This window comes from Cyanistes caeruleus, chromosome 31 (assembly GCF_971803275.1).
Source record: "Cyanistes caeruleus chromosome 31, bCyaCae1.hap1.1, whole genome shotgun sequence".
Lineage (NCBI taxonomy): Eukaryota > Metazoa > Chordata > Aves > Passeriformes > Paridae > Cyanistes > Cyanistes caeruleus.
The window spans coordinates 2,838,303-2,860,868 of record NC_141731.1 but is presented as its reverse complement, the minus strand read 5'-3'; the positions used below and the strand labels follow the sequence as shown (position 1 = coordinate 2,860,868).

At 50.9% G+C, this 22,566-nt stretch overlaps 3 protein-coding genes across 3 annotated transcripts in view; all 3 read right to left on the bottom strand.

Annotated features, from left to right (window-relative positions):
* LOC147648723 (uncharacterized) overlaps positions 1-16,587 on the bottom strand; it is a 105,027-nt gene extending 88,440 nt beyond the window's left edge. Inside the window, exons 1-2 of the mRNA XM_086866514.1 lie at positions 16,358-16,587; positions 14,656-14,693 (exon numbers count right to left, since the gene is read on the bottom strand). Of these exons, the coding sequence (XP_086722640.1) occupies positions 14,656-14,693; positions 16,358-16,436 (117 nt within the window). The 5' untranslated portion in view covers positions 16,437-16,587. The remainder of the gene's footprint in view (positions 1-14,655; positions 14,694-16,357) is intronic.
* On the bottom strand, positions 9,177-14,231 carry LOC147648724 (uncharacterized). Its single transcript, XM_086866609.1, has 6 exons — positions 14,099-14,231; positions 12,482-12,616; positions 11,868-12,209; positions 11,332-11,421; positions 10,758-10,932; positions 9,177-9,276 (listed from the first exon to the last, which is right to left on the bottom strand). Exons 3-6 carry the CDS (start codon positions 12,156-12,158, stop codon positions 9,209-9,211), a joined length of 624 nt encoding a protein of 207 aa, XP_086722735.1. The 5' UTR covers positions 12,159-12,209; positions 12,482-12,616; positions 14,099-14,231; the 3' UTR covers positions 9,177-9,208.
* Positions 16,588-19,918: 3,331 nt separating the features above from the next.
* On the bottom strand, positions 19,919-22,356 carry LOC147648722 (uncharacterized). Its single transcript, XM_086866586.1, has 3 exons — positions 22,227-22,356; positions 22,081-22,131; positions 19,919-21,917 (listed from the first exon to the last, which is right to left on the bottom strand). Exon 3 carries the CDS (start codon positions 21,894-21,896, stop codon positions 21,171-21,173), a length of 726 nt encoding a protein of 241 aa, XP_086722712.1. The 5' UTR covers positions 21,897-21,917; positions 22,081-22,131; positions 22,227-22,356; the 3' UTR covers positions 19,919-21,170.
* Positions 22,357-22,566: the final 210 nt, after the last annotated feature.

Genomic DNA, 22,566 nt, shown 5'->3' with positions numbered 1-22,566 from the left:
ATACTTTATTTTATACTTTTTTTCATGAAGTAAATTAGATATTTTAGTATATCAATGATTGTCTCTATAGTCTTACTAAATGATTATTTTGGTTTCAATTGCCATTTTTTCATTTATTTTCTATCTGAGGTTTGGCCTTTTTTTTTACTGACTTGGATGTTTTTATGTTGTTTTTTTGTGTGTTATTATTCTGTCCTTTTCTGTCCCTGGAGAGATGAACAAGGTTTGTAGGTCTCATGTCTGTATTGAAAGGGTTAATATCTTGCCCAGGCTCATAATCTTCCTAGTGTTCCAAATAAATAGGTACTGTGAGGGATACATATCACAGGTGAGCACCCACTGCACAATCTGCTTTGGATTAAATCCCATCTCCGTCTTCATCAGCTCACAGTCACTGTGACACTATTCCTGCATGGAAGGAACAGGCTGGGATGGCCCTTTCTGCTTTTGGTCCTTTTATTGGCAAATGAAATATTCTATTTGAAAACCTTCAAACCCTGGAGTTTCTTTGTATTTCCACCTGAAAATGCTGCCAGTTGAGGTTCCCAAGTGTGTGGTACGTGTTTGTGTGCACAGAGCAAAGGTGTCAGCCTGTGTGCGTGGCCCGGGTGTCTGTCAATGTCCATTGAAGCAGACGGCTGGAAGGGGGCTCTGCCCGCCCTGCGCTGCTCCGGGGCTGGGGCTGGGCTGGCAGAGGCTGCAGAGCGCTCTGAGAGGCACAGCCTCAGCCCCGGCCGCCATCTTGTGCACGGCGGCACAGCCTCAGCCCCGGCCGCCATCTTGTGCACGGTGGCACAGCCTCAGCCCCGGCCGCCATCTTGTGCACGGCGGCACAGCCTCAGCCCCGGCCGCCATCTTGTGCACGGTGACACAGCCTCAGCCCCGGCCGGCATCTTGTGCACGGTGGCACAGCCTCAGCCCCGGCCGCCATCTTGTGCACGGTGGCACAGCCTAAGCCCCGGCCGCCATCTTGTGCACGGTGGCACAGCCTCAGCCCCGGCCGCCATCTTGTGCATGGTGGCACAGCCTCAGCCCCGGCCGCCATCTTGTGCATGGTGGCACAGCCTCAGCCCCGGCCGCCATCTTTTGCATGGTGGCAGCTCTGAGGGCTGTGCGAGGGATGCTCTTCCCCAGCGCTGTTTCGCGTCCTTTCCTTTCCCAGGATGGCATTTGGAAATGTTTCTTTGGCCCTATCAATACACAGCTCACTGTCTTACTCACTTCATGCCTGGAAGGTTCTAAGAAGACCATGAAAAGCATAGCGTGATTATGATGCACAAATAATAGTCAAGAAAACAGTACTCCATCGTGTAGGGCCTACAGAGCAGGGATTCATTTATTCAACACCAGGAGTGAGGGGGAAGCTCCACCACAAACTCACTTGTCCATTCTTTGCACAGGACAAGCTTTTAAACTTTTTAAACTTGATGGGCACATTCTACTTTCCTAAGCTTCATATTTTCTAATTCCATGATGGTGGAAGCCCTTGCAGCAGGGCTCTGCATGAGGTAGTTGTCAGCCTCCTGGTGTCATTTTGGATGAAGGCTCAGGAGCTACCTAAATTCAAAAGGCCTTTTTGTTACACTTCAACACTTTCCTTTTCTCGGAATTCAACACAAACTTATAGTCAGTAAGTTCTGCAAGTTCTCTTGCTGTGTGAGGCCACATTGTGTCTTTCATTCAGCAATTCATGAAGAAAACACAAATTGCCTACTGAGACCCTTCTGCTCCCTCCCAAATCACTACTCAAGAAGAAGCCTCAGGCACATGCCCATAGTCCCTCTCTGCCAGCAGCTCCGAGCTGCATTGCACAGTGCTTGCTGTGCCCCAGAGAGCACCAAGCAGGCTGGCCTGGTGCCCCTGAATATTTCTGCAAAGCCCTCTGCATTTCACACCTTTGCTGTGGCTCAGTGCAGAGCTCCAGGATTGCAGGCGCTTGGTCCCAGAGCTGTGTGAGGCAGTGGCTCGTGCAGATGTGCCCTGACTTGCTGTCAGTGCCTCACGCTGGCCTCGGTTCCCCTGGCAGAAATGCCGTGCCTGAAGGACACTGCCCTGTGCTGGAGCCTGCGGAGCAGCCCGGCTCCCTCCCCCTGTGCCCAGAGTGCTGCACACACTGCTGACCATTGCCAGGAGTTCCAGGGCAGGCGGCAGAAGAGCAGCAATGGTCAGGCAGGGCAGCAGCCCTGGGCTGCTCTTTGCCTTTCTCTTCTCCTGTGCAGACTCCAGACAGCCCATGGCACCAGTGTGTGCTGTGCCCAGCACGGCGCCGCTTCCCCTCAGGAGCAGCCAGCTGCCAGCTTGGCTCTGAGAGCGGAGGATTTGCCTGGTGCCAGCAAGAGGCAGCCAGGGCCAGGCTGCTGCCTCTTGCAGCTCCAAGGGCCTCCTTCCAGCCTGCCTGTGCCGAGGCTCAGGCTTCTCCGGGCTCTGCCAGGGCTCTGCTGGGGCTCCAGCCTGGCCAAGGCCGGGCCCGCTCTCACCTCACAGGCGCTGACAGCTCTGCACCACAGGAGACCTTGCACAGCACCCTCACTGCTCTTTCTGCTTTCTCTCTTCAGCCAGACTCTCCTCCAGCCAAAGAGATTTCTCTTAGGGATAAAAATCCAAGTGGCAGGAAGCCAAATACTCTCGAATCACATGTGCACAGCCTGCATCTGCACAGGATGTTTGCGTTGCACCGCTCCTCCTTTGGTTTTTCCTGCAAATGCCATTGCTGTTTCTGCCTCAAATAGAAATGTCACAGCATTCTGGCAAAACTTGGCCAATTGGCCATATTCCAAAGGCAGTGTGGTCTGGAGAGGATGAATGAAGAGGAGCCTTCCCCCCTTACAAACTGTACCAAAGAAGCCATCAGTGTCACTTTCCACCTCTAAGAAAAAACTGACAATTCAGAAGGAAATGTTGAGCTTTCTCACAGGGTCAGAAGGAGAGAAATGTTCCAAAGGAGTTGAGATTTTAGAAATTTTATTTAAAATCCTACTCTACAATCCTACACTACAAACCTACACTACCATCCTGCACTACAATCCTACTCTATAATCCTACTCTACAATCCTACTCTGCAATCCTACTCTATAATCCTACTCTAAGTTGGTCATGGAGAAGACAGTTCTAAATTAATTGTTGCATTCCTGCCTCCTCCTTCCACTTCTTCACAGCAACGATGAGAGGTGCCAGGCTGGACCCAGGCATGGCCGATGTTATAAATTGATGCTGCAGAAAGGAAAAGAAAACAACAAGAAAGCATGATTTTCCAAGCTAAGAGCTTCAAAGGCAGGGGAATACTTTTTAAATGAAAAGGGGATTGAGTCAGAGTAGGTCAGGAGCATGGGGCAAGAGTGGCACAGGTTGCCCCAAGAGCTGGTAGGAGGCCCATCCCTGGAAATATCTGAGGTGTGAGTATCCTGATCTCTTGAAAGATGTCCCTGCTCATTGCAGGACACAGACTAGGTGACCTTTCCATGTCCCTGTGTGTTAGTTTGAGATGAATTGACATTTAGGGAAAGAAGTAAGAAACCCCGCACGGAAGTGATTTCTTTGAGAGAAGCTGCTGGGAGCTTCCTCTGTGCCTGAGACAGGCCAATGGCTGGCTAGTTCTGAGAACTGACAACATTTTGCACCATTTAGAAATGAGATGTGCCTGTGTGATGATGCACATTTTGAAAACCACCAGCCCGGGCACTGGCCCTCTTTGCTTCCGGAGCCCAAAGGTAACGGAGCTCTGCTGAGGCCGGCCCTGCTCGCCCACGGCCTGTGCTCCTGGGGGAGGCCGGGCCAGAGCCCAGCGGCTCCCGGGCGGGGGATGGAGGCTGCGGGACCCCGGCCCCAGGCTGGGCCAGGCCACGGCTGCTGACATCTTGCCCACACTAAACCCTCTCCCCGGCGTACAGCGACGGCTCCAGGCCGAGCCTCCCCTCCCAGCAGCTCCCGGGCAGAGAGAGGGGCCCAGCACAGCCTGAAATCCAACACCGTGACTGCCATGACCTGGCTAAGATTGAACCCTTTCACTGCACAGATGAGACCTTTCTTTTTCTTGTGGGCCTGATAATAAAATTTGTTATTCCTTTGAAGTTTGAAGCCTGTTTTGCCCTTCTCCTAATCCATAGCTCCCAGCAAGAAATGAGTAAGTGCCCTGGTGATTTTAGCCAGCGCTAAAACCCAGCACTCCCTGCCAGCCCAGCCCAGTCTAGGATTGCTCCCCACTGTCAGCTGAACAGCACCAAGGTTGGAAGGGAGGAGGATGGGGGCTCATCTGATGCCTTGGATTTCAGTGGAGGAGGAGCCCATCCCTGGGACACTGTTTCACCTGCAGCCCTTTTGGCATTTTACCTGCAGCAGCTCCTTGGCAGACCAGCGCTGCGCCTCGCCTTTCTGCAGGCAGCAGCTCAGGAAGTCACGCAGCAAAGGCGAGAATTGCTCGGGCTGCCGCAGCTGTGGGCTCCCTTCTGTGGCTATGTGGAATTTAGCCTGGAGAAAAAGGAAACACAAGGCTCCACCTGCTTCTTTCCCATCTGGAACTGCTCTCCCAGAGCCCATTGTTCCAGCTCCACTCTGCAGTGGCAGTTTTTGCCCTGGCAGAGAGGCAGAGATGACTTTCCCGTAGCATTTGGATGACGACTTTCCTGTATCATGAAAAAACCCAAGCCCCAAAGCCACAGCTTTGCCAACATCCAGCAGATCTTGCCTTGGCAGCTGATTTCATTGCCTGCTCTAGTTAGGGGCAACTACATCAGCAAATACATGTTTCCTTCTCGGAGGATTCCCAGCAGCTTGGCAGCCTTTTTGGAAGAGGGATTTTGCTATTCTAACTAACTGTACTATTTCCAAGGATTCTTACATGAAAAGAATCTCTGCAGTGCTTGTTGGTCCCTTAAGCACAGCTGCCATAAAACAAAACTCATCAGGCTTTTTGTCCTGTTCTTGAAAATGATGGTAATTGGAAGAAAAGAAAGGAAATGCAGCAGGTGTTCTTCAGGGAAGGAAACAAACCTTTGGAATCTCATTTTCAACACAGACACATTAAGATGCCTCCACAAATGTATTGGGTTGAAAATGCCTGTTTGGGCACACAGGAGCCACCTGCAGCTCTGTCTCTCAGCACTCTGAAAATTTCAGGTTCCTTTATGTGGCAAAAGGAAAATATTCATGGTGAAATCAGAAGTGTCATCCCTGTGGTAACCCTGTGCTCGTTGGATTCTCAAGTCAATGCATTAACGCTGTGCCCATCCCAGAAGGTGCCAGGAAACAAACAGGAGGTTTTGGCAGGCTCTCCCCGTCACAAGGCTCCAGCTTGGTGATATGGAGAAAGTGGCTTGGGTTAGGAAAGAAGGTGGTCACTGAGTGTCTCAGCAGCACTGCACAAGAAGCAGAAGAGACTCTGGCTTTACAGCCTCATCTCCAGGTTTCAGGCAAGTTTCCCTGTGAGAAGAATGGGGCTGCACCTCTTCTCTCAAAAGCACTGTTTTAGAAACTTGGTTTGCTTTGAGTTTCCTTGCTTCATTTCTGGAAAGATAACAGCAGCTCTGAGATGCTTGTTTCCTATTCCTGGGGCCATCTACACAGCCAAAAGAGCTGGAACGACTTCTAAGGCAAAGCAAAATGCTGCCTGAGAATGGAGATGGTTTGGGCGAGGTAAGGCTTGAGTTCCCCCAGTGCTGCAACCAAAGCTCCAGCAGATGCTGATGTGCTGCAGGGCCATTTGTAGAAGGGGCCTTGGTGGAAGTACTTCAAGCAGATGGCCATGGGATTTTGTGCAGTGAGCAGAGAACACGGGACAGGTGAGAAAGACAGCGGGATCAGAGAGTATTTGCTCCTTACCGATCGAGCAGTGAAACTGTCATAAGGAGTTTTTTGTTCGGCCATTTCAATTGCCACAATTCCAAAAGACCACACGTCCACTTTGGGGCCATATGGTTGACGCTTCACCACTTCAGGTGCCATCCACCAAGGAGTCCCGGTCACCGAGCACCGCTGATTTTGCTCAGGGGTGAGCTGAGCAGAAAGGCCAAAATCAGCTGAGGAGAAAGCAAAATACTCTTTTAATTTTAATACTCTCAATTAGGAAACCAAGCCAAAGAATTCAGCGGTGGAAGTTTGAGAATGTGCAGTTGAATTTCCTGGACAACACTCCCTGCTCTCTTTCCTTAGGGCTTTAGCCAAGGAAATATGAATTGGCTACTTCAAACATCCCCCCATTTTTTACACTTCCTCCAGCAGTGCCTTTTGTTCCCCTGAAGGTTTAGATTGTAGCTCCCTCCCTCTGGAAGGAACACACACAGACACACACAGAGCAATAGCACTCTGGGCTGCTTGTGGCTCCTTGTCATAGCTGTGTGCACCCTGCAACTGTGCCTTCAGCCCACAGCAGGGGGGGACCCCTGCACTGCCAGCAGCAGCATTTTTGGGGAGCTGGCAGTCACTGAAAGCAGCCCCACACCCCCCATTCCTGGAAGGCTAAAGCTGAGCAAGAATACACTGACCCAGCTTGACAGAGCCGTCGGTTCTGAGAAGGATGTTGTTGCTCTTGACATCTCGATGGATCACGTGGTTGGAGTGAAGAAAATCCAGTCCTTGCAGGCACTGAGAGAGAAAACAGAACCAGGGGGGCAAAAAGTAGTGCTGTGAGTTCATCCCACAAGAAAGGAAACAGCTGTGGAAGGTTCCCTTTGCAGGGGAATGGGGAGGAATGGCAGAACACAGCGCCATTGAGAGCAAGAGCCTGCTGCTCCAACAGGAGCAGAGCAGAACCTTTCTCAGGAAAGGCATGTCAGCTTTTGAAAGAGCACCAGCAACTGCTGTTGTAGACTGTCCCCTGCAAAGCAGCCAGGGTGACTGCAGCTGCAGTGCATGTGCTCAGAAGCAAACAGCATTTGGGCTGCACTACTATCCTGTTCAGCTGAGGACTAAAAGAAATTAGTCTCTCTTTTTTTTCTTTCCTGTTTGTTTCAAATCCTGCCAGCACACCTTTGCTTTAGAGACAAGGAATGTAGTGCAGACAGGCAAAAGTTTAGCTAGGCAAGGTGGAGAAGTGCAAATGCCAATGCAAGAGACAGAGCTAGAATACAAGAGGAGGGGATAAGAGTACAGGAAGTGAGTCCAGTGAGTGTAGGGGCACTGGCAGACAGTTCCCTTGAGATGCTCTTGCTTGCCCATAGCCGAGCAGCAACACAGAAACCAAGCCTGGCCCATGAAATCACTCCCGTTCTGAGTCCCTGTTTCCCAGCCAATGCAGCTCAAGGCCTGGGAAGCACAGATGGGATCCCTGACCTCCCGACTGACAGCTGCAATCTCTCCTTCAGACATTTGAATCTCATCGATGAGATCTCTCAGAGTGCCTCCGTCCATGTACTCCATCACCAGCCAGAGTTCCTCATGCACAAGGTAGCTGAAAAAAGGAAACAAGGCCATGCAGGTGAACATGCACAGCTAGGTTGGTTTTTCGCTTGAGTCTTGTTTCTGGGTCCCTTGGAGACAAGGGCAGAAGTAAAGGCATAGACATTGCCTCTAGGCTGTGCAGTGTTTGCAGTCTGAGCTGTCTCAAGGAGAAAGGCAGTTTAGGAAGAGCCCAGATAAAAAACCTGTCACGCATGGCATTTCTGGAAATAAGCACCTAGTCTTCCTGGCATGCACAGCAATGGGAAAGAGGGGCAGCAATGCAAGGGCAATCCTCTCTTGGATGGTTCATCAGCATTTAAGAAACTTGAAAAACTCAAGCCCAAAGAACTGTGGAGGCAATGAACTTAGAAGGTATTGAATTCTTAAGATAGGGCTGATGCAGGGTTTTGAACAATTTTCAGTCTGCATTTGCCAGGGTGGATTCATGCAGACAAAATGCAGTCTCTTCCCATCCATTGGAGGAGATAAGTAGAGAAATAATCATTAACAGCTCTATTTCCTGCCAGTGACCAAAGTGGGTTTTTAAGCTCTCATGCTTGTAGTATGTAAACAAACATTCAAGGGATAGGACCTTGACCACTCACCTGGCTAAGTAATTCACGATCCTGGGACTCCTATTACTCTCCATGATCCTGATTTCATTCATGGTTAATATCTTCCTACTCACTCCTTGCACATTTATTTTCTTTATGGCCACCTCAAATGACATTGAAAAGGAGTAATTTGAGAAAATTGGTAGCATGAGACTACAACACACATGGAGGAAGTGATTTTGGAATGGCACAGCCAAGCTGAGCCAAAGTGCCTTGTGATTAGACCTCATCACTGGAGTAATTAGGGAGTGACATTCCAACAGCCCATTTCTCTGCTCCCTTGGGGGCCAGTTACAGGACATGTGGCCACTGGCGATTTGCCTTGTCCACAAAGCCTGTTCCAAGTGCAATTTGCAGGCTGGCTCCAGTCTGTGCTTCTTGTGCCTTTTCAGCACAGCTCTCCTCAAAGCTCCAGCCACAGCTGTCAGCAGTGGGGAAAGGCCTGGAGAGCAGCAGAGGCTGCAGGGGCTGTTGCCATTTACCTCTCCTCCTGTTGCAATGTCAAGTGCTCTGGAAACCTCTCCAAAACCCCTAGAAACAAAACAGCAGCAAAGAAAGGAGAAGCCATTTAGATCTTGCACTGAAAGCCAGTCCAGACAGGAGAGCTCTGCTGTAAATGCCTAAAAGCTGCAGGTTGCAGGAGGGGTCTGCCAGAAGGCAGATGATGCATTTTCCCCTCAAGTGCCTGGGCACTGGGCCTGTTCCTGAAGCCTTGGGCTTTACTGCCTCAGCTCCAAAAGGCAGCTTATTCCTTCATCTCGGGTGTCAGCTTCTAAACTGTGCAATTCTAATCCTGAGCATGGAGTATTTCCTTTAGCAAACTCTTGGAGAGAAATGTTCCTGAGAACTGTTATCTGACAGCTCTCATTGGGGGTAGGTTGTGCTTTCAGGCAAGCAAGATTCTTCTCCTTTCATTAGTGTGGCCAGATGATTTGGAGACATCCAAAAATGCGAAGGAAATGAATCCTGAGCTGTCCCACACTTGAGAGACAAGCAGATTTACCAGGTTCTGTTCCTTGCTGCAGGCAAGACCTTGGCAGCATGGAGATGTCTTTGACAATGCCTTCTGAGCACACTTGACAAATTCTGGCCAGTACTGAGAGATGGGGCAGACTAAGCCCGCTGTCTAAACATTTGGACAACCTGTCTGACTTCCCACTTGATGGATATTCCCCCAGTGAAACCCCTGGCCCATGGCTGTGTAGAAGTGACTGTGGTTGGACTCACCCACTGCCAAGACTTTCCAGTTCGATGTATTTTGTGATGGGATTTTCCTTGTTCACCATTCTCCCTGAGGGAAACAAAATACAAGATGCTCACTTTCAGGCAGAGATCCGAACTTGCAGGAGATGCCAAAGGCAGCCCCGCTGTCTGGGGCTCTGAACCCTCTGTGGTCAGCTGGGCAGCAAGCACAGCAGCAACAAGACAGGCAGTTGTGCAGTACAAATGGCCAGCAGAGAGACTGATTTTGTCCAGTCCTTGGAAGGAAATGAAGCGCAGAGAGCAGAGCAGGGCACAGCACAAGGCTGGCAAAGGCCAAGCATGAGCACTGACAAGCAATGGCAAGAAGACACAGCCGGCCTGAGCCCCTGACAAGCTGTGGCCCCCATTCAGGACACACCAGCATTGCCTTGGAGATCAGACACAGCCAGGTGCAGATCAAGGCCCTTTTGTGTCCCAGCAGGTGAAGGTAGACACCAAATCAGCTGGGATCTTTTCTCAGCCCCACCAGGTCTTTTCTGAGAGCACAGCACTGGCAGCTGTTATGGGCAAGAAGCAGATTAAATGGGTTGTGCTGCAGAATCACAAAGGGCTTGATGTGTTTTCCCAGAGACTGATCTGAGCAGGGCTTGGGCCAATAGGTAGGATTCTAAGAGTCATGGGAATGGCTGGGAATCAGGGATGAAAAAGTGCCATGGATCTGAGGAATACACAGCACAGGGGCTGCAGGCTCGCTCCTGAGAAATGCCTGCAGTGCTGTTTTATCTGATCACACCACATGGATGTGTCTCTTGGACACATCTTTATAAAAATAAATCTGGGATATTAATTACAGATTGTGGCACAAGTATCTGTTTCTTCATTGTGGGCCCAATGAAAACATCTCTTGCTCTCTGTTTCTGCTGTCACCTGATGTTCTTGCAAAGGAGTCCTCACTGACAAAAATACAGCATTCTCATAAAAACCTTGTAGATGTAGTAGAGGCAATAAAAACAGTCCTAATAATGACACCACTAAAACCCATGGGGCAGAACAGCCCTTTCAGGATGGAGAAAAAAAAAAACTCTACCAAAAAACCCCAAATCCGAAACCAAAAAAGGATAAAAACTGAAAACTGAAAACGGAACCACAACAAAAAGACAAAACCCCAAATCCAATCAATATCTCTGAAGTCTTTTGGTTCTGACGACTGGTGGGAAGTCTGGAGTCTAAGGAGAATCTAGGAATCAAATATTCTGTTCAGTTTGGCCACTAGCACACAGAACTTGCATAGATCATTTGCTGTGCCACAGCCTTCTGCTGATCCAAGAACAATTCCTGCTGCTGCCTTTAGTGGCAAGGGAATGCCAGGCAAAGCCGAGCCAGTCCAAGCTGCCCTCAGAGGCAGCAGGAACAGCCAGAGCGCTCTCTCGCTGCCTCAGAGCACAGCAGTTCCTGTGGGGAGTCCTAAATGTCTCTGGGACACCAAAGTGAGGAGGATCATTTGCTACAGCTCTGCTGGCACGTGCACACAATACACTGTCCCTCAGACAAGAAATACACCAGACGTACTCAGTTGCTCCACGAAGTTTCCCAGGCTCTCCTGGAGCTGAGCAGCAGATGTGTCACTGCTGGAAATGGACAAACTGCCCCGGCTCCACTGCTCAGCTTGGGCAACAAAGGCTCCTTTAGATGCTGCTGCTGCTGCTGCTGCTGCTGCAGATTGAATGGAAGAGCCTGTGTAGATCTGCGAGAAGAAAGGAGTTTGTGTCAGAAAGCTGGCTGGCAGAGATTACCCCGAGTTCCCTTTTCAAATGCAAGCCCTTAGGAAGTTGCTGTTAGCCACATGCAAAGCTCATCAACTGGATTTTTTGGATGCCCACTTCTGGAACCAAATGGTCAAAACCCAAGGCTGGTTTTAATCAAGTTGATGGCCAGTTTCATATTCCATTTTCCTGGATTTTCTGAAGGATGACTGCAACAACGACCATTGCACTTCCTCCCAAGGATCCCTTTCCCCCTCCAAGGGCTGCAGACACATTTGCAGCTCCTTGTTCTAATGTTGGAGCTCCTCCCCCTCAGTCCTCTTTTCCTGCACCATCTTCAGAAGGTGCTCAGCCTGCAGCACTTGTGCTTGGGACAGTACCTGTGCCTGCCGCCGACCTTGGGGCTCTTCATCAGCCGGCATTTGCTGGAAGCCTTCGCAGGCTGCCAGGTGAGATATCAACACGTCCACCTCAAGTCAAAGAGAACAAAGCAGTCAGAGACCACAGCTTGTCCCTGTGTGCCAAGGCTCATTGACTGTGAGCAAAGGGAAAGAGCAGGACAGCAGCAGATTCACCAAGGGATACAGACAGCTTGCAGCTTGTATTCCAAATCTGTCTGGGGGACTGTGTTCACTTGCAAAAAGCCCTGAAGAAACAAGGAGAGCAGGAGCAGGCCAGCAGGAATCCCTTGAGATGAGTGCTGGCAAAAGGGGCAAATGACTGGTGCCACTGTCCAGGGCAGCAGCTGAGATTGAGCACAGCAGGAAATGTCCTTCCAAGCAGCTGGGATAGACACTACAGCGGGATGGCACTGAGAGGCATCAGCCCAGCCCCCTGCTGCTCTGCAGAGGAGAGGCAAGAAGGGCAGAAAGCACCAGACTGCAGTGACTGCTGTGCCTATTGCTCTTTCACTCACTCGATTTTCTAGAGCCTCTTGCTGCTGGGCGAGGAGATGGAATTTCTCTTCGATTATTCTTCTTTCTTCCTCCAGCCTGTTCTCCCTTGCCCTGATCCTAGCCTCAGCTTCCTGCAGCTCTGCCAGAAGCTCCTCATCGGAGGCCTGTGAAGAATGACAGAGAGGAATTTCCATGAGTGGAGTGTCTGCCACTCTTTCACTCACCTGGTTCTGTTGATTTCCTCTCTGCCAGGGGAGATTCATCTCCTCTTGGATGCTTCTGTCTTCCTCGTGCCTCCTCTTCACTGCCATGATGGCCCTCGGAGCTTCAGGCAGCTCTGCCTGGGGCTCTGCCTCGATGTTCTGTACACACAAATGGAGAGCAAGTGCCTGGGAGCTGCCATCAGGCTCAGCTTCTTCCTCCGTTTCAGCCTCAAAATCACACTCATTCAGTCACTTCTTTCTGCTTCCCTACCCACCTCTGCTTCCACTGTAACCTCCTGTCCCGCTGCTGATCTCTGCAGAGGCTCTTTGCTTTCAGGGCCTCTGGCACTCGTGGCCTGCTCAGTCCCAAGAGCTGCGTTTTATGCCCCTCTTCCTGCCCTTCACTTTGTCCCCTGCTGAGTCAGCCTTACCTGGCCATTCTCCAGTGGCTCTTCCACCTGCTGCCCCAGCTGCTCTTCCTGCTCTTGGGCTGGGAACAGCTCTCCCTTAGGCTGGCACGGCCTCCCTGATAAAACAATCTGCTCCTGCTCTTTCTCTGGATGGACCTGCAGAGAAAGCAAGAGAAGATGGGCTTCAACTTCTCATCCAACATTTGTGGGCCAAGACTCAAAGGCTGATGGGCTCCCACGTTCCCAAAGCTCTGTGCTGCTGCTCTCCTGCCTTGTTCTCTGCCTGTGGGGAAGCACAGATTCCAAAGTGACCCTGGCAGTGCAATCAGGGCCCATCTGGCACTGAATCTCCAACAGACTCTTGGGCAGCTGACAGGAAATGTGGGGCATTTCTCAAGGGCCTCCTTCCCCTTCTGCTGTGTCCTGCTTGTCTCTCCCTAGTGACTGACAGCCAGCCCTGTCCCACAGCTCCATCCTGGCTCTGCAGGGGCTTCCTGGGTGAGCTCAGCCCTTGGGAGAGACACTGCTGGAGTTCATGTTCTTTTCAGGCCTGCACTGCCACTCCTGCCCCTCTGACATCTACACTCTTGTTAGAAATCCTGCTCATTCAGGAGACAAGGATGTGTGCAATTGGATCCTCTGCTGCAGGTCAGAGAGCCTCTATGGCCACCTCAGGATATGGAAGAGGACCAAGGTGTTTCTCCTCCCTCTTTTGTCAGCTGAGAATTCTGAGTGGCACTGACAGAGATCCTCAAAAGGCCCCACCAACAAATTAATTGACACACCCCTAGGGATGCCAATGAAGGAAGCCATGGGTCATGTAATGCATGTATGACCAAAGTCACCAAAAACCACCTAAACCATGGAATTGTCCCACCTCACTAGGACAGGCAGAAATTTATAGGTTAAACAGGGAGTGTCAGGACAGAAGAGGCAGGAGGAGGAAAACAGCTCTGAGGAGAAAAAACAACCATCTCTAAAGGGGTTCTTAGCAACAAAAGACAGCACTCAAGGACTTGCAGCTTTGCCCCCACACTAGGCTCCAATGCAGTTTCCAAAGCTGCAGACTTCACCACAAAACGTATCAAGAGAAACTTGCCACTTGTGGATTTTGCCTCAGAAGAAGGGTTCAGAACTACACAGTTTGTTTCTTTGGCCACACAGGACAAGAATGGCTGGCCACAGCTTCATGGACAACACAATCATCTCTTTGCAGCTTATCAAAAGCCAAAAGTCAGGTGGCCTAAAAGACTCTGCAGAAGTGAAGAATTACTCAAGGAAACTGCAGAACACTTCTCCAGGTCATGCAGAGGTTTCCAAAAAGGGACAGCAAACAAAGCAAGCCCTGTGAGCCCCAGAAATGCCGTGTGAGCCCTTGGCCATGGCTTGGCAGAAGCCAAGAGACAGAGCTTCCCTGAGCCAAGCAGCCAGCTGCTCACCCGCAGGCAGCAGCGCTTTGGGGCCTCAGCACGACGGCTCAAAGCCCAATTTCCAGCTGCCACGGGATGGGGGAATGGCTGGGTGCTGGCAGGACTCCAGCACTCAGCATCCTCAGCCAGCAACAGCAAGTGCTGGCTGCTCAGAAACTTGCAGCTCTGCCTTGCACTAAAGACAGCAGCACCCAGCACTGGCACTTACTGTCTGGGCATGGTCAGGCTGGGCTGTGACCACAGCTGGAGGCTCGTGCTCCTTTTGCTCATTTTGCTCCTCTTTGGCCTCTTCTCCAGGAGCAGAGGGAGCCACAGCAGAGTCTGCTCTTGCTTCTGGGCTCTGTGGACAGATGGTGGAGTTAGGGACAGGCAGCTCCCTATCATTTAGAACCTTATTTCTCTTCAGCTCTACCAAGCACAAATCATCAGCTTTGATAGCAATGGGATTCTAAGTCTCTCCAACTAAATCAAAATGGGTTAATTCAGCCAGGCTGCAAATAGCTCTGAATTAGAGAGTTCACCCTGGCTACTATCAGCAAGCAACGTTCTCTCTGCAAAGCTGAGCTTTGAGTTCTTTTAAAGCTCTGCAATGGAAAATTAGGAAATAGCCAACAATGCCTTTGCTATTGCTGTTGTAAACATGGAAATGGATCTTCTTTCAGCCCACCCAGCTGGCCCTCTGCACTCTACTGCCACAGGCCAAGCTCACAGTTCCCTGCACAATTCTGAAACACCAGGAGCATCAAATGTTCCTTTCTGACTCACCTCAGGATCGGCACCTCTGAACACACGGCTCAGATGACCTGCAGTGGGCAAAGAAAAGGAACCAAATTCTTTGAGAAAACTGGAGAGAACCGTGGCCTATTTAGAACAGCATCTGAGAAGATCTCCCAGTCTGCATTTTCAAAGGTGTCCTGCTTGACTGGTGTGGTTTAAAGCAGCAACTAAAAAATCACTAGAAAACTTACTTATTTCTTGCTGTGAGATATGGATTAGAACAAGAGCAAAACAGGCTTAAAACTTAAATGGAATAAAGAAAGTTTATTGACAAAAACTACAAGAATACGAAACCAGAATAAAACTTCCAGAACAACCCTTTTCTCCCCCACTACCCAACCATTCCCTTGTTTACATGACAACATGGAGACAAAAAACTTTGGATCTTTGGTGTTTACAACAGTTCCAATTCCTGCTGGAGTCTTTTCATCAGTCTTTGTAGAGAAACAGAAGTCTTCTTCTGCTATCTATGGAGTTTTTCACAAGAAAACGATTTTTCTTCATAGCTTTCTATTTCTCTGATGCCAGCTGCCCGGAAATCTGCCATCAGTTGTCTCCTCCCATTTCCCATCACTCTGAGGTGTGTTATGGGTCATGAGTCTAGGGATGTCATTTTTATGAATGAGTTATTCAAAGACAAAAGTTCTCTTTATCTGTTTTTGTGAGCCCTCCTGGAAACAGAAGTTTTCTTTTTGCTTCTTAAAAGCCATAACTCTTCAACTATTACTTCTCCTCCTCTGTTCCAGCATCTCACAGTGTCACAACTACTTCATCATTTGCTCAAAATCCACACTTGGAAACACTCCATTCCTCCCAATATACTCTGTCATGAATTAAAGGAGTTTTTTTCAGAACACTACTGTCCATCTCCATAGCTTTAACAGAAAAATATTTCAGCTTATTAAAGCATCTCCGTCTTTCTCTTCCCCCTCTCAATTTAATTTGTTTCTTCACTCTCTTTGATGGGTTGATGGTTGATCACTCCCTCTCTCTCTCTCTCTCTGGAAAAAAAGGATTAATCTGCAAGTCTCATGCAGGCAGTAAAAGAGTTAAAATCTTGCTAAAGCTGCAGATGTTGATGGTGTCAGGTTTCAGTTCAGTGGCAGAAACTGCAAACCAAGTCAGGCTGGCCGGCTCCGTTTCTCCCCCCACCCCGCCCTCTGCAGCCTTGTCCGGCCTGGAGGGGGGGAGGAGGCCGAGACAGAGCCCTGTGACCTCGTCAGAAGCCAGAAACCAAAGAGAGCAAGAAATTCCCGGCCTCCCATCTTAAGGTGGTGTTCACAGGTTGATCTCACTTCTCAATAGTTAAAACTGCTGCCAGTTCTCACCCATGGCCAGGAATTAGTCAGGAGAAAAAACTCCCATCAGCCTCCCGCAGTTTCAACTTCCCGAGCTCTCAGAGCTATCTTAAAAGTAAAGTCACCCCAAGAGATTGAGCCAGCAAAGTGAGGAAATGCCAGACTCTGCTGCCACAGGCTCTCCCGTGGAGGGAACAGAAGCCCTGCAAATGCTGCCCGCAGCCCCCTGGCTACAGACACCCCGTGTTTTGCTGAAGGTGTTGACAGGAGCTTGACCAAACCAGGGGCATCCTCATGGTCTTTGTGTTTCAATAGCAACCCGGTCACTAAGAAAGAGCAGGGAGACCTACAAAAGCCAGCTCAGGTTCCAGCCAGGGAAAACCTCTACTTACGTGCCAGGTTGGTGAGGTAATATCCGGAATATCCGATGACATAGATGGTGCAAATGGCAGCAGCGAGCTGCTCCATCATTTTTGCCAGTTTGCACACTCTGCTCCACCACAAAAACAAACAAGGCTCCTGTCAGTGTGCAGCTGCCCACTGACAAACGCCTCAAGCAGGAGGATGCTCCTGCACTGAGCAAGCCCAAGAGCTGCTCTGACCCTGAGGCCTTCCGTGCACCAAGGCAACCTTGGGATGTCACCACGACAAGGTGGCATCCATGCCCTGACATCACAAAGCCAATGCTCTGCGCTGCTCTGGGAATTGATGCAGAGCAACCCAACCTTCCCTACAGCAAACACAAAATTGCCTGGCAGGTTCTCCTCTGTCACAAAGGGTCACAAATCCTTTGGTGGGCTGTGGGAAATGGAAAGACAGAAACTTCCACAGATACTGAAGGGTTTCATTTACAGCCTTGGAAGGAGCTTGGGTTCATGCAATGCTAAAGGTTCACAGACGTTTAGTTAAGAATTCATAAGCTTATGTTCCTATAGCTGCAAGTAAGAATATGCCATAAGTAAATAAAAAACTGCATTGAGTGAGATGGTGGAGAGATTTCAAGTGTAATTGTGTGATTTTAGAGAGTAAGCTATGAATCTAAATATTATCCTAAGAAGCACATGTGTGTAGGTGAGCTAGCAGTGTATTGGGTGAAAAGCAGACACAGTGCAGCAGAACTTGGCAAAGGTGAAAGGTGATTAAGTAATAATAAACCTCTTCAATTTAGTGCATTAGCCAAAAATCTCAAATTAGCGAATCTCAGCCACTGCACCAGGCTGAAGCTGAGGATCCCCAGCCAAGCTCAGAGGGAGGAGAACACAGCATTTGTGGGATCCTTTCCAGTCTGACTTGCTTTAGCTGGAGCCTGGGGGAGGAGAGAGCAGGAGAAAGGTTGGCTGAGTCCTCTCCCCTCTGCCTTGCCCTTCTCTGCTGGATCCTCAGTTCATCCCACACCCACCCCAAGACTCCAGCCCCATCCTACTGGTGCTGATGGGATTAAAGGAGATAAAGAGGAGATTAAAAAGATAGAGAGGAGAGAAAAAGAGAAGTTTAAATGCAGCTTAAATATGAAAGAAATGCACATGTTAGTGAGTGCTGAGAGTTCCAAGGGAGCTGAAGGGTTTGCGAAGGGCCAGGAGCCCGTGAAGGGCTCAGGAGCTGCTGCTGCCGGGAGGGAGGAAATGCACCAATGGCTCCCAGCAGAGTCTGTGCTTTGAGGCTCTTTCCCAAACAGCTGCAGGAGGGAAAGCAGCTGAGTTTGGAGGAAGAGTTTTCTGCGGAGGTTTCCTGTTTGGAGCTGTCACAAGCTTGAGCTGCTCAAGGGAAACGCGGCTCTGCTTCCAGCAGGGCCCAACTGCCCGGGAGCACAACTTGGTTCCCTGGCCCTGAGCCAAGGGGCAGCAGCAGCTTCTGTTCCCTCCTGGCTCTTGTGTCATTTCCAGCAGCACAAGACACACCAAGAAAAGCTCCTCCAGAACATGCCATGAGAAACACAACCTGATTTCATGGCATGAAGGAGCTCTGACAGTCCCACGGGCTCAGGTTTGTTTGTCAGTGAACAGAGCAGGGAAAATCACAGCCACATTCCCTGCACAGGGAATTCACAGGAGGAAAGTGCAGGGCTGGAGGATGTGCTTGGATACAACGTTCCCACGGCAGTTTTGGGGATAAAATCGTCAGCAGAGAGAAAAGAAAAAGTGCTACCAAGGGTGGGCTGGGGAGGGCTGGTGCTTCCCGGGAGGCTCCCGAAGCTCAAGAGGACAAAGCCCAGACCTTGTCCAAGCTGCGAGCTGGGTCTGAGCCAGAAACCAGGGGGTGGCAGAGACATTGCTGCTGAAGGGCTTCAGATTGCCAAAGCTAAAGTGTCCAGCATCAAGGAACAACTTGAGGTTATGGAAGTTCCAGTGCCCACGTTCCATCCCCTCATTTCAAGCTGAAAGCAGAGCTCCACTTGTGACCCTGCTTTTTAATAACGAATGTAAAAATTCAACAAAATTCCCTTAAAGACCCCATGAAGGTTCACACTGAGAGCTCACTCAAGGCAGCCCCAACTCCTGCCCTGGTTCAGTCCCTGTCAAGCCCACTGTGCTTTCCAGCTGCTTTGCTCCAGCTCCTCCCAAATCACCATGAATTCCACTGAACTGAAACAAATGCAAATCCTCGTGGGTCGGGACAAGGGCAGGGAGAAGTCCCTCCAAACCTTCCTTGGAATCACCCCAGAGCCCTCAGCCCTCCATCGGCCCATGCCCGGGGCCCCCCAGTGGCTCCTGTAGCACTCCCAGTCCATCCCAGCCCCTTCTAGTTCATTCCAGTCACCCCAAATGCCCCCGTTCAGGCTCGCTCCTCCGTGGATCTGCCGCCCCTCAGCCAATCAGAGCGCGCCTCTCTGATGACTCATCAGTTGCTGGGCAGATTCACAGAGCAGAAAACCCCGCGCACTTCATTCCCAGTCTCTCCCAGTGCCACCAGAGTCCCTCCCACTCCTTCTTAGCCCATTCCCAGTCTATTCCGAGTTCATTCCCACTTCACTCCCAGACGTTCACACTCTCTTCCGGTGTCTCATTATCCACTCTCATCTCTTTCAGTGCCACCCCAGTCCCTGCCAGTCCATTCCCAGTCCCTCTCAATGCCACACCACTCCACTCCCATCTCTCCCAGTGTCCCCAGCGTGTCCATCTCGCTGGTGCCCTCCAGCTCCCAGCCCGGCCCCGGCCGCCTGCTCTGCTCCCTGATGGATTTCTCCCCTGCCCACATCCAGCTGAGCTGCTCCCAGGGCCAGCAGCAGCTCTCGGGCCACGTGCTGGCCACTGCCGTGCTCCCCAGCGGGGACTGGAGCCAGCAGCTCCTGGTGCTGCTGGAAACCGCCCCCGGCAATGCGGGCTCAGCTCCAGCTGCCAGGTGCAGCACGGCAGCCTGGAGCACCCCCTGAGCCGGCACTGGGGCACGGCCCGGCCCCCACAGCGCCGGGGGCAGCGGGGGAGGCACTGGGGGGCCCAGAGGGGGATTGGGGGGTGCTGGGAGGAACTGGGAGGGAGTTTGAGACAGACTGGTTTAAACTGGGGAAGGGATTGATGTGCTTAGGATGGCTGGGAAGGGATTTGAAGGATGCTGGGGAGGGTGGGATGAGGTTCTGGGGGTCCTGGTGGACACTGGGAGGGAGTTTGGGGGTGCTGGGTGTCACTGGGAGGGATTTGAGTGAGCCTGGAGGAGCTGGAAGGAGATTGGGCATTGGAAAGCAGGGATTGGGATGAGGTCGGTTGTGCTCGGAAGAGAAGGGGAGGGGTCTCAATGAGTCCTGGTGGGGCTGGAAGGGACTGGGAGAGGGTTTGGGGGTCCTGGGGCAGTGGGGAGAAATTGGGAGGGGGCTGTGGGATCCTGAGAGGAACAGGAGGGGCTCTGGTGGGTCCTGGGGAGGCTGGGAAGAGACTGGCAGTGATTTACCAAAATAGCAATATTGATCCAGTATCAACATCAATCTGTTAATGGACAAAAAACCTCTCCAACAGTTTAAAGTTACAAAGTGGATGTTTAATCACAGCACTGGGCGAGTGTGGGAGTCATCCCTTAATACGCAAGTTGACAAAAGATTCCAGTGTCTATTTATGTACAAAAGTCTTAAATATCCAAAATACTAATACATATACATAATGCTAACATCTCCCATGCTCCACTTCAGATTAATATGCACTGTAATGATTTAAAATGACATTATGCCTGCATGGTTTGCTCCCTAATTTGAGGAAGAGGTCGTTTTGGTGAGGAGGGGTCATCAAGAGATGAAGGAAAACCGTTCTTATTCACTCTCACCTTTCTACCTTTACAATGGTTGACATTACAAATGACATTTGGTACAACTCCAGTTTCCTCCCTTGTGACTTGGAAATGGGTTTCCAGATGTAAGGTCTGTGATCTTCCTGAACCCATTTATCAGTTTCTCTTTTCTCATTATAAACACAGCTAAACAAACATACAATGAAAAGTAATTTTTTACCTAAGTCCAAGATTCATTATCTCAAATCCTGCTTCTCACTTCATCATTAACTCTAACTACTTCCAGCAAGGCCTATCTCTAGCTAAGATCTCAAATTTTTCTAAAATTCTTCATTTTTTAAAATTAGTGACTCCAAAGGAGGTTTCAGACGGTCTTGGGTGGGCTGGGGGAGACTGGGAGGGTCCTTGGAGGAGCTTGAGGTGTCTGTGAGAGGTTTTGGAGGTCCTGACCTCTGCAGACCACCCAGGGATGCCATGAAATGCTGCCCACAGCAAGATGCTGACGGGGATTGGGGACTCCGTGTTGGGTTTCGTCTTCCTGGTGCAGGGGCTTGGCTTCTACCTGAGCAAGAATGTGACAGGGGGTCCCTAGGTTGGGATATCCCCTCCCCCAGAGTGTGTGTGCTCTCCTCAGGGACCCCAAGCCTGGTGTCACCCCCTTTTCTCTGTCCACAGAGCTCCTGAAGCAGCAGCAAAAGGTTCTCTAAGATTGAAAGTCAACAAATCCACTCTCCCCAAGGAATTCCCATTGTTGGTCTCTGTCCTGATGGACTTGCATCCCCTGATTTCATCCAGGTGCCCACAGGGAGCCAGGAAGATGTGGAGCCTCCCAGACAGGTGTCTTCCCAACACGCATCACCAGGACCACGGATCACCAGGGCTCTGCCCAACAGGGGTCACTGGGGATCATCCAACGCCCATCCTCCCATGGGGGATGGAGCTGGAGCAGCGCACGAAGCTCTTCCCACACTCGGGGCACTCACAGGGCTTCCCTTACTGGTGACTCCGTTGGTGTTGGGTCAAGTTAGAGCTGGTGGAGAAGCTCTTCCCACACTGGGGACACTCGTAGGGCCTCTCCCCACTGTGGATGCGCCGGTGGGTGGTGAGGGCGGAGTTGTGCTTGAAGCCCTTCCCGCAGTCGGGGCAGTGGAAGGGCCTCTCCTCTGTGTGAATCCGCGCATGTAGGAGGACATGGGAGCTGGTCCGAAACCTCTTCCCACACTGGGGACACTCGTAGGGCCTCTCCCCAGTGTGGATGAGCTGGTGTGCCCTCAGGTAGGAGCTCCACCCAAAGCTCTTCCCACATTCCAAGCAGGTGTAGGGCCGTTCCCCTGTGTGGATCACCTGGTGTCTCATCAGGTTAGAGATCTCTCTGAAGCTCTTCCCACATTTCCCACACTCATAGGGTCGTTCCCCAGTGTGGATCACCTGGTGCCGGATCAGGTGGGAGCTCTGGCTGAAGCTCTTCCCACATTCCCCACACCCGTAGGGCTTTTCCCCAGTGTGGATCCTCTGGTGCTGGATCAGGTGGGAGCTCTTTCTGAAGCCCTTCCCACATTCCAAGCACTTGTGGGGCTTCTCCCCCAGCTCTGAGCTCCGGCTGGATCTCTGGCCGTGTTCCTGGCACTGGGGGGATCTTTCCTCCTCGCAGCTCCCTGGGCTGTGTTTGCAGACCCTCCTTATGCGGGATCTCTGGGGCTTTTCCTCCTCCTCTTCCATTTAGACACGGTATGAAAATTCCTGATTAGGAGGAAAAAAAGAGAGGAGAGCGCCTTGGACTGGGGGTTCCTCCATGCCCAAGTTCATCTCAGAAAGTCATTGGGCATCTTGTGTCTGTAAGAACCAAAACACCAAGATTCAGCCCAGACATCCTCCAAACATCAAAACAAAGATCAAAACCTACCCAAACACGAAATTCAGGCAAAACCCCCTCCAGAATAGAAAGATTCAGCCCCTGCAAAAAGACAAAGCACCAACATTAAGCCCAATAAAGATCAGAAACATCAAGATTCAGCCCAGTGAAAATTGTGGATCCCCCTCTCCAGTCACCTGCTGACTGTGGGCAGGGAAACACTCCTGGGACAGCACACACAGGGAGGGTGGAACCTTGTGCTGCTTCCTCTTCCTGCTCCTCCTCCTCTTGTGTTCCAGCACTTGCTCACACCTCTTCCTTCTTCTTCTGTAAAACCCGAGATAGATACTTTGACCATTTTGTTCTTCAGCCCTGCTCCTCCTTCCCTTCTCCTCCTGCCCCCAGGCCCAGCACCCACTGCCGCCTCCCTCTTCCCCCCCAGTCCCACAGCATCCCACCGCAGGGGCACGGATGCAGCTGGGCCAGCTCGGCCTGGGGCAGCGCTGGGCTCTCGGCCGCTTCCGCCCGCACTCGCTC